This window comes from Ammospiza nelsoni, chromosome 1 (genome assembly GCF_027579445.1).
Source record: "Ammospiza nelsoni isolate bAmmNel1 chromosome 1, bAmmNel1.pri, whole genome shotgun sequence".
In the NCBI taxonomy this organism is placed as follows: Eukaryota; Metazoa; Chordata; class Aves; order Passeriformes; family Passerellidae; genus Ammospiza; species Ammospiza nelsoni.
The window spans coordinates 150,295,385-150,308,871 of NC_080633.1; the positions used below are offsets into that span (position 1 = coordinate 150,295,385).

A 13,487-nucleotide genomic window follows, 5' to 3' on the forward strand; every position below is an offset into this window, starting at 1 on the left:
ACGGCTGTTCATCCTCCCTGCTTGTGCCATCAGGAGGTTCTTTCCCAGCAGCCCAGAGCAGCCTGGCCAGAGGCTGATGGGCTGCAGCAGCAGCATCTGTACTTGGATGCCCTTGATTCTGCTGACAAGAATATAAAATAGAAATGCCTCAGAGAAGCACTACTAGAAAAAACCACAAGGAATAAAATGACTCACAGAAAGGTCTTTGTTTTCACAAAGGGAAGACCAGCCTGTGGATGAAGGAAGAGTGTGCCAAGAGATATTTTTGACGTTTCCTCAGTGCAGCTGCTCAAGTTCTCTGAACAGTTTATTAGAATTTGCAGAAGGTCAGGAGAAGTCAGATCTAGGCATATTTTCCCAAACTGCACATATTTTTAGCAGCAAAGAGGAGCAAGCAGAGAATTCTATCCCTGTGGTTCACCTAGCAAACCTTGAGGTAGCACAGGCAAATTTAACTCAACTCTGCGAGGTGAAGGCTCAAGAAAAATCTCAACTATTAAAAGTTTGCATAATTGATAAACTTACTTAATTTACAAAGAACTTCTTGCTGAAATTGGCCTGTGACAGCAAAAAGGAAACATTTATGGGGACCTTCAGTGTAGGAATATTTAAATTACTAAATTGTATCCTCATATTCCAAAAGGTACAGCAGCACCAGTGTCTCCTCTACAGTGGTGTGGGAACCTACATCAAGTGCTGACCCCCAAAAAGCAGCTTTTTATTTCCTTCTGCCACCCAGAAATACAAAGTTGGATGCAGAGGAACATACTTGCAATATTGCTCTAATATGAAAGCACTTTTATATGGATTATAGACTATTAATGGTCACAAGCAAAGAACAGAAGAACAGCAAAGCATTTTGAAGCCTCCATCATGCATTTGAGGTAGGCGTTAGTCTTTTTTTTGTTAGAATGCCATAAAAGAAGACTCAAACTGCCCTCACCCATACCAATTTTCATTTATAAGCAACATTTCAGGATCTACATCAAATGCAGTAACAAAAAGACTCAGGTCCAGCTCTCATCAGTTAATTATCTCACTGTTGTCATAAAACCAGACTTTAAAAGCATAGTATCTGTCTCTTTTTTCCCCACATTCATTTCAGAGCTGTTCCAATGTGACCTGCAGCCCCAGGACACCAGTGGGGTGAAACACTCTGTAAAATCTGTGACCAGCAATGGGACACAGTGACACTGTCACCTCTGCTATGACACAACTGCTCCTTGTTTTGCTATTTGTAGCAAAGGTACTTTAAACAAAATTTGTTCCAAGACACAGTGAAAAATGTGATGAAATGACATTAATTTGAAAATTTAAAATTAAAATCCTTTTATATTATTTACCATTTACATATTATTTACCATTTATATTATTTATATTATTTTGCAAGACAAAAAAATCTCTTCTACACAAAACCAGCAAGGCAACACACACTTCCCAATTTTAAAAAACCCTATATTTTAATTCTGACCAAGTCAGAATTGCAAGAGTAGCAGGGTAGCACCTCACTGCCCTGACCTAATCTGACTTTTAACCCCCCTCCACCAGTTGAAAAGGGGACTTGGAATGCAATGATAAATTACATTTGGAAATCCACAATCCACCCATTTGTTTCTGTGTTTGCTGGGAACACTGACTCAACCACATCCACTTCAGACATATCAAATGCTATAAAATTACTACTCTAATAACAGTACTTAAATTCATATGTAGCAACAAATAACAGTGCATAAATTGTGCAGAAATCAGCACCTTTGCCTTGCACAATCTGCTGCAAATTCAGTTTGGGTAAAGCAGCTGTTACTATGAAACAGAAAAGCACGAAATAACAGAGAGCATGTGAAATGCTTATGCTCCCATCTATGCTATTCCAGATGCAGAAGATTTTTCCCAAAGCCATGAATTTTTTTTTTTCATTAAACCAGAGAGGAATGAATGCTGCAGTGCTGTATCTGGCTCCAAAGAAACATCCAGCCCGCTCTCAGCTTGAAGAGACTGCTCTGGACAGCATCCAGAACGAGCAGCAGCAACACCACAGGGAAAGGCCACCAGGGAAATAGATTGTTTTTGCAAGTTCATGGGAATTTGAGTTCTGAAACCAAATCCTGCCTGAGACTGCCTCATCATCAGGGAATTGGCAACATTTCCAGTGAGAGGCTGGCTCTGTCTGGAGCAGCAAAAGCAGCCCTAAGGAAAACCATGCTGCCTAAATTTGGGAGATAAAGGTCACTGGTTTGGTGGGGCAGAAAGTTCTCTGCTTTGGTGGGAACAGAGTGAAAACTGGATTTTAGGGTTGCAGTGGTCCCAGGAGAGAGGCTGCCCTGTAAACAAAGCTTCAATTGTCCCAGCACGAGCAGAGGAGCCAACACCCCTCCACAGTGGGCGCACTTTCCATGCAGAATGAGATGGAAGAGGTGCCTGGAGGTCTCAGCTCTCATCTCCTGCTGAAGCTGGGCTGGCTCCCTGCTCAGCAAGGGCCAGGTGCTCTGAGCCTTTTCCAGTCCAAATCTCAATGTCTGCCAGCACGGAAATTCCAGAGTCTTTCTGGGTGACCTGTTTCAGAGCTCACCCAAGCACACTGGGAAACATTCTGATGTGTAACCAATGAGCCCCTGCCTTGCTGCATGCCCTGAGTGCTGGTTCTGAGGAGAGCCAGGCTCTTGGGCACACTCTGGATTTACTCATCCTCTTTCCTTCCTGGTGAAATACTCTCCCTGCTTGGCTTTCCAAACCACAGCCATCTTCTAGTCACTCTTTAAAGGGCTTCATTCTCATCTGTGCCAACCAGCTTTAAGTTAACAACCTGGCTGCAAATTATCAATCATCCTGTACTTTCAGAGCCAAAAAGAGACAAAAAGCAACTGAATTGCCAATTTCCACCTATTACCCAAATCACACAACTGTGTCACATCTTTTTCTTGCAGTCCCTGACATTCCTCCCTTTGTGTTAAATCCACAGAGTCAAGAGGATGGGAAGTTATCTGTGAGAAGGGTCAAGCCTTTCCTTACTTCTACAAATAATTAGTCTACACAGGAATTCCCAGAGTAACAGATGGTGGAACTGTGTGAAATGTTAAGAATTAAGAAAAAACTTTCTTCCACTTGTCCACACATCAGCTCTGAGATAACATCATAATTACATTCAAATTGTCTCTCATTTAACCACCAGTGAATTATCTTAAACCATCAACATTCAGTGACAGCAAAAACATAATACTATGAAAATAAAACATGCCACAAAGCACAACTTTGAAACAAAACCTGTAGTCAAAGCAAAGAATTCAACAGCGAATTACAAGAATTCCCAGTGTGGATTGTCAGTGAGCAAAACCTAAGTGTTACTCAAAGCTTGCACTGACTTATGCGTAACACATCCTGAGCAGTCATGAAATCCAAAAGTCACAACATTTGTGACCCAATTTGGTCACAAATATCAAATGTGCCTGCACATTATCTCAGTGATGTTTCAAAGCTTAAATATCCCTCCCAGTTTGGGGCTGGTGAAATCACTGGAATACATTACTGCAGAATAAACTAAGGTGTGAATTTAGACTGGTCTGCAAGGTGTGTGCTCACACTCATTCCAAGATAAACATAAAGGTAGTTTATATCCTGGTTTACAAAGGGCAAAGGAATTTCTGTCTATGATATTGCATTTACTGCAGGCTCTGCAATTGCCCTGTGACAGCTCTGACTGTGCAACTATTGTGCTACATGTCAAGAAAGTAACTTCCAACAGCACTAACCTGATGCTTCATTTATTTAAGATATATCTCTGCCCCAGAAGCCCACAGCAGGTTTGTTTAGATAATCACTCTAAATTCTTTTTCCCTCCTTCCCCAAGGATTGTAACTAAAATTATAAACAAATTGCAAGTAAAACGTGGAGTTTTTCTTGGGAGAGAAAGGAGGTGATTCATATTTCCAGTTATTTAAATTTACTGCCTAATCTCATTTTCTCTACCAGATAAAGCCCAGTTTTCCCAAAGACCAGCAACAACCTGGCCATTTGAAGATAAAAACTCCAAACACCGTGCCTCGGATTTTCCACAGAACCAAAACACCGTAACAGAAGATAAAGTGAAAAGAAATATTTCTGAACAAAGGAAATGACCTCTCAGAAGTCAAACCCTACCTGAGTTGTGCTTTAAGTTCAGTAAACCTGGGTCTCCTGCTGGGGTCGTAGGCCCAGCACTTGGTCATAAGGCTGTAGAGGGTGGGAGGGCAGTTTGGAGGCATTGGGAGCCGCTCACCGTTCTCGATCCGCCCAATCACATCATTGTTCTTCACTCCCTGGAAGGGCTTTACCCCGTGCATGAGGATCTCCCACATACACACACCTGAGGGACACACACAAAACCACCTTTTCTTCACTGTCAGCAAACAATCAGAGCTGCCCAAAGAGAAGCAAGCCCTAGTTTTGTACTAATAATGCAATTTCTTCCAAAATATATAACCAGGGACTTGGTTTGGACTTACCTGCAGCAGGATCACACACACAGCACCAGCCTCACCTACTGATGAGGCACAGTGACCCACAGCTGCCTCACACAGTCTTTTACCTGCCCTAAACCACTGCTTGCTCATATTCAAATCTCCTCTCTTATAAGGTAGAATGTGTTTGCTTTTCCCTCTGACTCCTTCTTCCTGCTCTGACATGTAGAGTGCATTTTCACTTTGAGGGTTTTTAGGGTTGGCATTGATCCACATTTTTTTGTGCTGAAAACGTGTAACAAACCAATTTCTATTGAAACTGCATTAGAAGAACGTGGTCTGTCACTTTAGAATTGGCCAAAATGTTCCATAGGCTTCATTTTTCCAACTCTGACAATAGTGGAGTTTTCTTTAAACAATCCAAAGCCTTCACTTAAAAACAGTCAAATTTTAAATTGAACTCTCACTTCATTATCCTGCTCTTATTTCAAGTGTCATCACTTTTGTGTTCTGTCTGTACAGGCCAGCAGTCAGCACCAGTTGGAGCACAGGACATCAGATTATTATAAAATGTTGTATATTTGGGAGAAAAGATCAAGGTTTCAGGACATGTCTATTTACCCTTGTATTTAAGGAGCTTCTGGTTGTATTTTTTAAGAGGCCAGCAGCTATGAAAGACAAATTAATTCTTTTAATTTAGCATTTTTTTAAAGAATCTAGCATTAAAGATCTGGAAATTTGGTATCTCATGGGATGTTTGCACATTAAGCAAGGAAATGTATATCAACATAAAGGAAAAGTCAAAATGCAACAGAGAAACAGCAAATGACAATGGTATAACACAAAAAAACCAAACCAAACCCAACAGACAAAAATAATCTCTGTCATAACTATGAGCTAATTTCCTTGCACTTTCATTTCTGCCAGCTTCTTACCAGAGGTAAAAAATTCATACAAATTCAGGCTTGTTGAACAGGAAAAGGAAAGAAAAATACAGAGGTGGAAAACATGCTGGAAGAAACTGGATTTTCAGAATGCACAGTAAAAACTGTGACAAATATTTGGATATTATTCATTTATAGCAGTCAAAATCAACACTGGGCTTGTCCAAGACGACACAAAGAACCCTCCCCACTTGGTTTTCACTTACCAAACATCCACACATCGCTAGCTGAGGTAAACCGTCGGAAATTGATGGACTCTGGAGCCATCCATTTGATGGGTAATTTTCCTTTGGAAGCTACAGGGAAGGCAAGAGAGGGCAGATTGTTATCCCCACTACAGAGCTCAAAAATAGATTCTGTTCCCAGTGAAATAATTCACAGGCAAAACCAATCTCCAGTGAAGTACTTCAAATATTGATATATAAGCTGTTTGGCTTTACATGAAATGGAAAATGAACCAACAAAACCCAAAATAATAATAATTACCCCCCAAACCTCCCTTAAAGACCCCAATAACAAACCCCAAAACACACCAAGAAATGATCATGTCAAAATTATTTCCCCTCTTAGCAATTAAAAAGATAAAAAGTAGCTCAGCAAAGTGAGACAAATAAAATGAGGAAACACAACAGAGTGTAAGGGGACAGATAATGGATAATTTAAAAGACATGAAACCAGAAAAATATTAAAGATGAGATTTATGTAGTCATGGTTTAATAATATAAACCAGCTTTGGAATGCTACTGTTTGGCACCCAACATGCAATCTTTATTTTCCTGCTGCATTTCCCATCTCTCAGCACTGCAGGACATCTCTCAGCTGCTGGAGACATCAAAGCTCAGGATTCCACCCAAAATGGGGCAAAAGTAGCCTTCAAAGGTAGTTTGGTACTGAATCTCCCTAGTCCAGTGGCATCTGAATATGCAGCATGCAGTGACAACACAAACTCAGCATTCATCTGAATCTACATGTGAATTTGATCATCTTTGCACCTTAAATCACACCTTGTGATCCTTCTTCTTAAGCACACATAGCAATTTACTGCCATTAATTAAGTATTGAATAACTTGCCTTTTTATACAAATGCACCAGCTAGACCAAGGAAATCTGGTTAATTACTCAGCAATGTGAGAAGCAAGTGTGTTTTCACTGCAAGAAGGCCCCAGAGGTGCCCTCACCTTTGTAGTAAGTACTGTCTTCCATGTATCGGGACAATCCAAAGTCACCCAGTTTCACACAGTCAGTGGTAGACACCAGCACATTTCTAGCAGCAATATCCCTGCCAAACAGAAGAAACAATATTTCTAGTAACTTCAAAACATGAAGTGGTGAAGTATCATCACCTGAAGAAAATTTATCTCCTGCCTTGCAAAGGTAAGCAACTGGTTTAGGATTGCAGTCCTGTAGGTTTCCTAGTAAGGAGCTCAAGTTCTCATTGCAGAAAACAACAAGATCCTTCCTGAGCCTCCTTTTCTCACCCATTGTTATTTACATGTTTTAACATAAATATCTACATATCTATGCACAGCTATTACTTTACATGCAAGTGTTTGCTTATACATTACTACAACATATATAGAATTACATAGCCAGTATTTAAACACAAGGGAATTGCTTAAGTTTAAAATTACTTCTACTTCATAACTGGAGTTTTGTGAACTCTTAGTTGCACACAATAAGAAGGTGAAGCCAGTCTCTTCTCATTAAAAACTCATGTTCATATTCAAGGAAGTAAAATTCAAAACACACCATGAAGGAAATTTAGGTTCATTTTCTGGTTAAGCAAGTACTGTATTTTATAAATATTTTATTTCCCTTCCTCTTTACTTAAGAAGCCATCTGCCCTTGTTTTGCTTTTCTAGATTTGAATGATTACAGTTGACTCACAGCTTGAAAAAATACTGTAACCACAAAGCAACAACTGAAAATGATTCCGATTGAAATCTGGCACCAGCTCCAAGTCAATCCAGGAGTGAACCAGCAGGTGTCACCCTTGAAAAGGGTGTCATTTCATGGAAACCTCTGCAAAAATGACACTCCCTAAAATGTTATGAGCAGTGACATATAAAAAGAGACAGGTAGGGATAAATATTTATGAAATCTTACCTATGTACAAATCTTTTGCTCTCCAAGTAGGCAAGAGCTGTGCTAAGTTGGTAAGCATAGAGTATCAGAGAGGCCAGGTCCAAGCTGTACTTCCTTACTTGCAAGAACGACCTCAGCTTTTTGCACCAAGGAGAAAAAAAGAGAAAGAAATTAGGACAAGAAAATAACAAAGCTGAAAAAGGCATATTTCAAATTGTGAAGTTTACATGAGTATCAATGGGCATGACTTCCTTGCCTTAAAGGCTGGATGAGGAAAAGAAAACCACTTCCCATCAAGAATTGTGACTGCAGTAGAATTCAAGCACAGTTTTTCTACATGAAAACTGTTAAACTAAAAAATAACTGTAATTTTAATATTTTAACTGTAAAATAACTGTGCATTCTTTCAGTCTCTTTTTGAAAAGCATCTGCTGTTGCTGTTCCAGAGTGAAGCACTCTTGGACTTTTTGGTTTTTTCTACCCTTGAGTGCAGCCTCAATTTATGGCCTAAATCACTTCAGAACTGAACAGAACCTGGCCAACCCAAACACAGATTGATCAGTATTGTTTTAGGAGCATTCATGTTAATAATTAGTTTTAACCTATATGTGCTAAAACAACTGTATTTAGCTCAGAGTGGCCAATGTGAGTACAGAATATTTGTCAGCTCTATTCCCAGTATAAGGCAGGCAGAACATACTGGAAGGTGGCATTAGAGTGTCCTTATGGATCAAAACAAGGCTTTGAAAAGTGATTTGAACGCTGGAAAGGAAATCTATTCACAGAAAATTACATCTCCACTATAGGTTTTTCTATCTATCCCTGCTATTTTATTTTGGAGTTTGATAATTGCAATGACAATCATATAATGTTGTATGAAGTATCACTGCAGCTCACATTTTCAGAAACGTGGCTCAAAGAAAACAAATTGATTATAGAAAGTGAGATCTCGTTTTCTTTAAAGCATTCATCCAAAAAACATAATAATGAGGGAAGTCATCTTATCTAGAGCCCCTGCTGCAGATATCAGGAAAAAAAAACAACAACATAAGAAATTCAAATTTCAAGGGAAAATGCAGCATTACTCAGGAAGAATAAAAGATGTACAGTTTACTTCTGGAAGGTATGTTTGCAAATGCTGTTTAACTGATTATCACATTATCATCATCTTGACAAAGGTCATGCTCTCACTCTGGATCTGCAATTGAATGTTCTGAAAACTCTGGCTAAATCACTCTGGAATGAGGTGATGAAGTTCCCCCGGTGGAGGAGAAGGTCAAAAGCTGCCACTCCTGTTTCTGAGTCCATAACCCTGCAAAGGAGTATGATATCATGCTTGATAGCATGTGTTAGTACTGTGAAGTGTTTTTTCAGCCTTTTCTGGGAGCTAAAAGAGAGGAGAGCAGAGCTGCACGAGGATTTCTCCTACCTCTCCAAGTGTACAGAGCTCCATGATTATCCAGACTGGGTTTTCTGTGATAACCCCAATGAGCTTCACAATGTGGGGGTGATCAAACTGACGCATTGTTACTGAAAGGAAAGCAAAGAATTCAGTGCATCACATAAAACCTTTCTTAAAAATAAAAAACCCCTGTTGGTTAAGCATTTAGCCCATGAGCAGAGAAGATAATCATAGACTTTAAACAACTGTTGCAAGCAGTGATTTCTGGTCATTCCATGTGCTGAGGGCAGGTAGAAACAAACACTGATTGCTTGAGCTGTGCTGTTCTGCACTCACAAAAATGCAAACTGCTGTGGAAGGTGCCAGTCAGGTCAGGCTCTGCCTCTCAGGCCTGGATCTGGTTATGGCCATAACCTAAGTTTATAAAACAACCTTTAAACCAGTGCACAACCAGTTAATCTGTGCCTTTCTACTGGAAGAGGAGGTAAAAAGAGTCTGTATAATTCAATTACGGGAAAAAACATGCTTGCCAGATTATGATATGGACAAAAATCTTATTTAATCATTACATCATTTTATGTCCCATGGAGCTAATTTCAGTCCTGGCAGCACAGCCACAGTATGTTTTATGCAGTATGACACATGAATCACAGAATCATAGAATGGTTTGGGTTGGAAGGGACCATCAAGACCAACCAGTTCCAATTCCCCTACCTTGGGGCAGGGGACACCTTCCACCTTGCAGGCCCCAAGCCCCATCCATCCTGGTGCTGAACACCTCCAAGGATGGGGCAGCCACAGCTTCTCTGGGCAACCTGTGCCAGGGTATCACCACCCTCCTCACAGAATTTATCCTAAAATCAAATTTAACCTGCCCTCCTTCAGGTAAACCCATCACCCCTGGTCCTATCCCTGCCTTCCCTGATAAAGAGTCCTGCCTCAAGTTAGGCAAGAATAAATCCCATTTTCTTCTGTTTTACACAAACCACAAACTAAAACCAGGAGGTGTTTCTGTATTTATAGTCTGATAAGCTCTGAACTCTCTACTTCTGGATACACAGTAACCCCCCCCAAAAAATCCTTGGGTAACTGTGTTTACAAGACCAAAAATTATACAGTTTAGTAACATATCTTCCTGACAAGAAACTTTATGGGAGATAATATATTCTTCAAAATATTACTGTTATGAATAATACAGGGAAAATGGCAATAAAGTAAACATCCCTATCATTGGCATAGCTTAGGGAATAAATAACATGAAATGTCATACAGGCAATAACAGCTGCTAAATCTTTTCAGCATTGAAACTCCACCATAGGCAAACCTCAAAATATCTTAATATTCTTAATAGTAAAATATTAGGAAAGAAATGTATTAATTCAGTGAACTAAGCAACTCTTCTGAGCAAATTTGCAGTCTGAACACAAGACAAAGGCAACAGATGGGAATTAGAATGAAAAAGAGGAAGAAGAAATGGCAAAACTATTAAATCAAAATTGAAAAGTATTATTTATGTGTCGACTACAGCAGCATTTCCTAATCTGTCAAACTTGAAGCATAATAAGGAGCATTCAATGAACAATTATTTTCTACACTGCCAGGAGACAGCAGCCTACCTTGTGACTGCTGAGTTATTACTGTAAGCAATGGTATTTACTGTTCCAACAGATAGAAATGCAATTGAAAAAATTACAGTAACTTACAAAAAAACATGACATTCAAAAATGAGAATCCATTAGCTATTAACACAGGTCTTCTGAAGGAGTTGAAAAAACTCCTTGAATAAAGGAATAGTGAATAAAATATATTGTAACATCTGACTGCAATCAATTACTTTACTGATAAAATACAATACATTTACAACATTTAGAGGTATACAACAGCAGGGGATAATAGGCAAAAATTAAGGCCTAAGTGCCATATCTTAATTTGCTTGCAAAATCAAACAACAGAGGAATCAGTAACTTTAATATTCTTTTTAAAGTTTCTGTTCCTATTCACCCCAGCAAAAAGTTTTCCTCCACACATGAAATGTGTTTCTTGGAGAATGCAACAGTTGTGGGCAATTATTTAGAAAAATGGCCTATTCTGGCATAGATCTTAATTCTGAATTTTCAGAGCAGATCTCTGTTAGATCATTTCTAGCAAGGACAACTACCTGATCTTCCAAAGCAATAAAGTGGAGAAGGTGCTGTGGTTTTTAAAAATTCATTTAAGGAAAAAGAAGGAAATAGAGGATCACATCAAATGTTCCAAAATTGGTTCTAAAACCCTACAGGAGCCAGACATCACCACTCAATTTGGAAAATCAAAGAACCCACATCCAGTCACACACATGGGCCATGCAAGGATGTAGAGCAGTCCCCTGGCACATACTGTAGGAGGGGAAAACATCAGGGTATATATTACTGAAATATTTACATCAGTGTAAGAATTTTCTGGCATAGGTGGCCACAGTCTTTGCAAGGAGAAGTTACAGAAATGATCCCAAAAGAAGTTGCTTCATACTCACAGGCTTCTTGTAAGAATTTTTCTCTAACACTGTCTGAAGTGCAGTTTTTACATGTTTTGATTGCAACAGCCATAGCTGGATTTTCCTGAAAAATATTATTGAGAAATAGCTGAAATACAAACCACCAAAAACAGCCCACTAAAAGCCGGCCCTTAGAAGTCTGGTAAAACTACTTTGGAAAAAATTACTATTAAAAAAAATAACTTTAGCTGAGAAATTACATGTTGAAAGCTTCTGTGTTAAAATACCACTATAATCAAGACAACTTGCATACAACATTTACATCTAATGTGTCTTGAAAATATTTAATGTGTGTTAAACTGTTGAAAAATTATGACAAAAGATGGTGAGTTTAACTGAATAGTACTGAAACTTTTTGTGCTATTGAGGAAGGTAAACTCTTGACAATATTTAGCAAAAATAGAGTAAAGAAAGAGATATGTGCCTAAAAACCACACTTGGCTTATACAAGCAAGCAACCCAGAAAGCCAAATGAAAGACTTTTTGTGGCTTTTTCACAGCAAAGACTGGCTGTAGATGTGAGCCCAGACTAAAAAGGAAAGTAAAACAAAGATTTTTACACATTATCTTCACAGTCAGTCAGATCAAGGCTTTAACACCAGGTTCAATTGAACCACATGTATTGAAAATCAAAATCTTATCTGAATATCCAAAAATGAGAAGTTATTGATGGCTTGAGAGCAGCTGAAGTGTTTTAAAACTAAGTTTCTACACTGGAATGGGCTTATTCAAGAGGCTGAATGTCCTCCTTCCAAGTGGGAAACTGGGAATTGTCCATTGTTAAATGAGCAGTTTACAAATGAACCTTTCCTCAAAATGCTACAGCACTGATGAATATCCTCATCCAATTTTTAAGGCCAGTAGGAAATGAAGATTCAGAATTATGTTCCATCTCTGCTCATGCTTGGTCTATTTTAAATCTGTTTACAGACAAAGATTACCAGAATTAGAATAGTATTTCTATTTTGCAGGATAAAGTATCTTATTTTCAAAGTTGCTCACAAAAGAGATCTTCAAGTTGACTTTGCAGGAAAATATTGATCTGATCCTTTTCTCACACATCAAACGCCAGTAAACTAACTGAAAAAGCTGATGGTAAATCATGATTTTATTATTCCCTTATGAAATCAGGATTGAACAATCAGCCTGGGGATGAGACCTCTGGATGCCTGCCAGACCCATCCCTCTCCTGTGTTAAACATCAAGGTATTGAAATATCCTTTAACCAACAGGGGCATCAAAGGGAAGAATCTGAGTGTCTGAAAACAGCAAAGATATTTTGAAGAATAATTGTTGGAAAAGGTCTGATATTGGGGGTTTGTTGACCTTTTGGTTTTGGATAAGGAGACAAACCAGAGAGAATGTATCAGACTGGACACATTTTCTGTACTGAGCAGGGAATGGTTTTTTAAATGACACTTTGGGATTAATTCCACAGTTAACCAGCCTTTAAAGACAATCTGGGATTCCTGGGATTGTTAAAACTGAGCAATAGGATGCTATAAACCCATTTTCCATTCAGCACCCTACACCTGAGGCTGGCTGCGACCCTTCAGGAATACCTGGGAGAGGTGGATGCTGAATCAGGACATTGCAGGTGCAATGAACAGGGATAAACGGAATTTTTGAGATTCAGCTTTGAGCTAGCAGAACAAAAGGCAAGGAATATCCCTTATATTTTTGCACTCAAGCTGAACATATAAAGGGTACACTACCATGTTATTAGAACTAATCTTACATTGATTTTAAGATTTCTTCCCAGAGTGTAAGTTACACTCTGTGACCAGAACATTAAAATTTAATGACATCACTGTTCTGTTTCACTTTCACATATCCCAGTGTCCTAAATGAAGTACATTCTTATCAATAAAATAAATCCACAGGTGGTTGTTTAAAAACCTCAACAAAGAATGCCTGAGTAAAATCCAACATTTTCAAAACAACAGCCCATAAGAAAATGGTCTTTAATTAGTTTTACAGAGCTCTAGACTTATCCATCATCCACCAAGTGAGTGAACCACTATTCCTTGGTACTCCTGTTAACTTGGACAGAATGAAATAAAAAATAAGAATCTCTCTCAATGCAAATT

At 38.8% G+C, this 13,487-nt stretch overlaps 1 protein-coding gene across 3 annotated transcripts in view; it reads right to left on the reverse strand.

Annotated features, from left to right (window-relative positions):
- Positions 1–13,487, reverse strand: part of PTK2 (protein tyrosine kinase 2) — a 129,512-nt gene that overhangs the window by 24,081 nt on the left and 91,944 nt on the right. For all 3 annotated transcript variants that reach the window (XM_059477578.1, XM_059477586.1, XM_059477570.1), the window contains 6 exons: positions 11,377–11,461; positions 8,892–8,992; positions 7,484–7,599; positions 6,556–6,656; positions 5,584–5,673; positions 4,135–4,339 (listed from right to left, as the gene is read on the reverse strand). In XM_059477578.1, the coding sequence (XP_059333561.1) occupies positions 4,135–4,339; positions 5,584–5,673; positions 6,556–6,656; positions 7,484–7,599; positions 8,892–8,992; positions 11,377–11,461 (698 nt within the window). The remainder of the gene's footprint in view (positions 1–4,134; positions 4,340–5,583; positions 5,674–6,555; positions 6,657–7,483; positions 7,600–8,891; positions 8,993–11,376; positions 11,462–13,487) is intronic.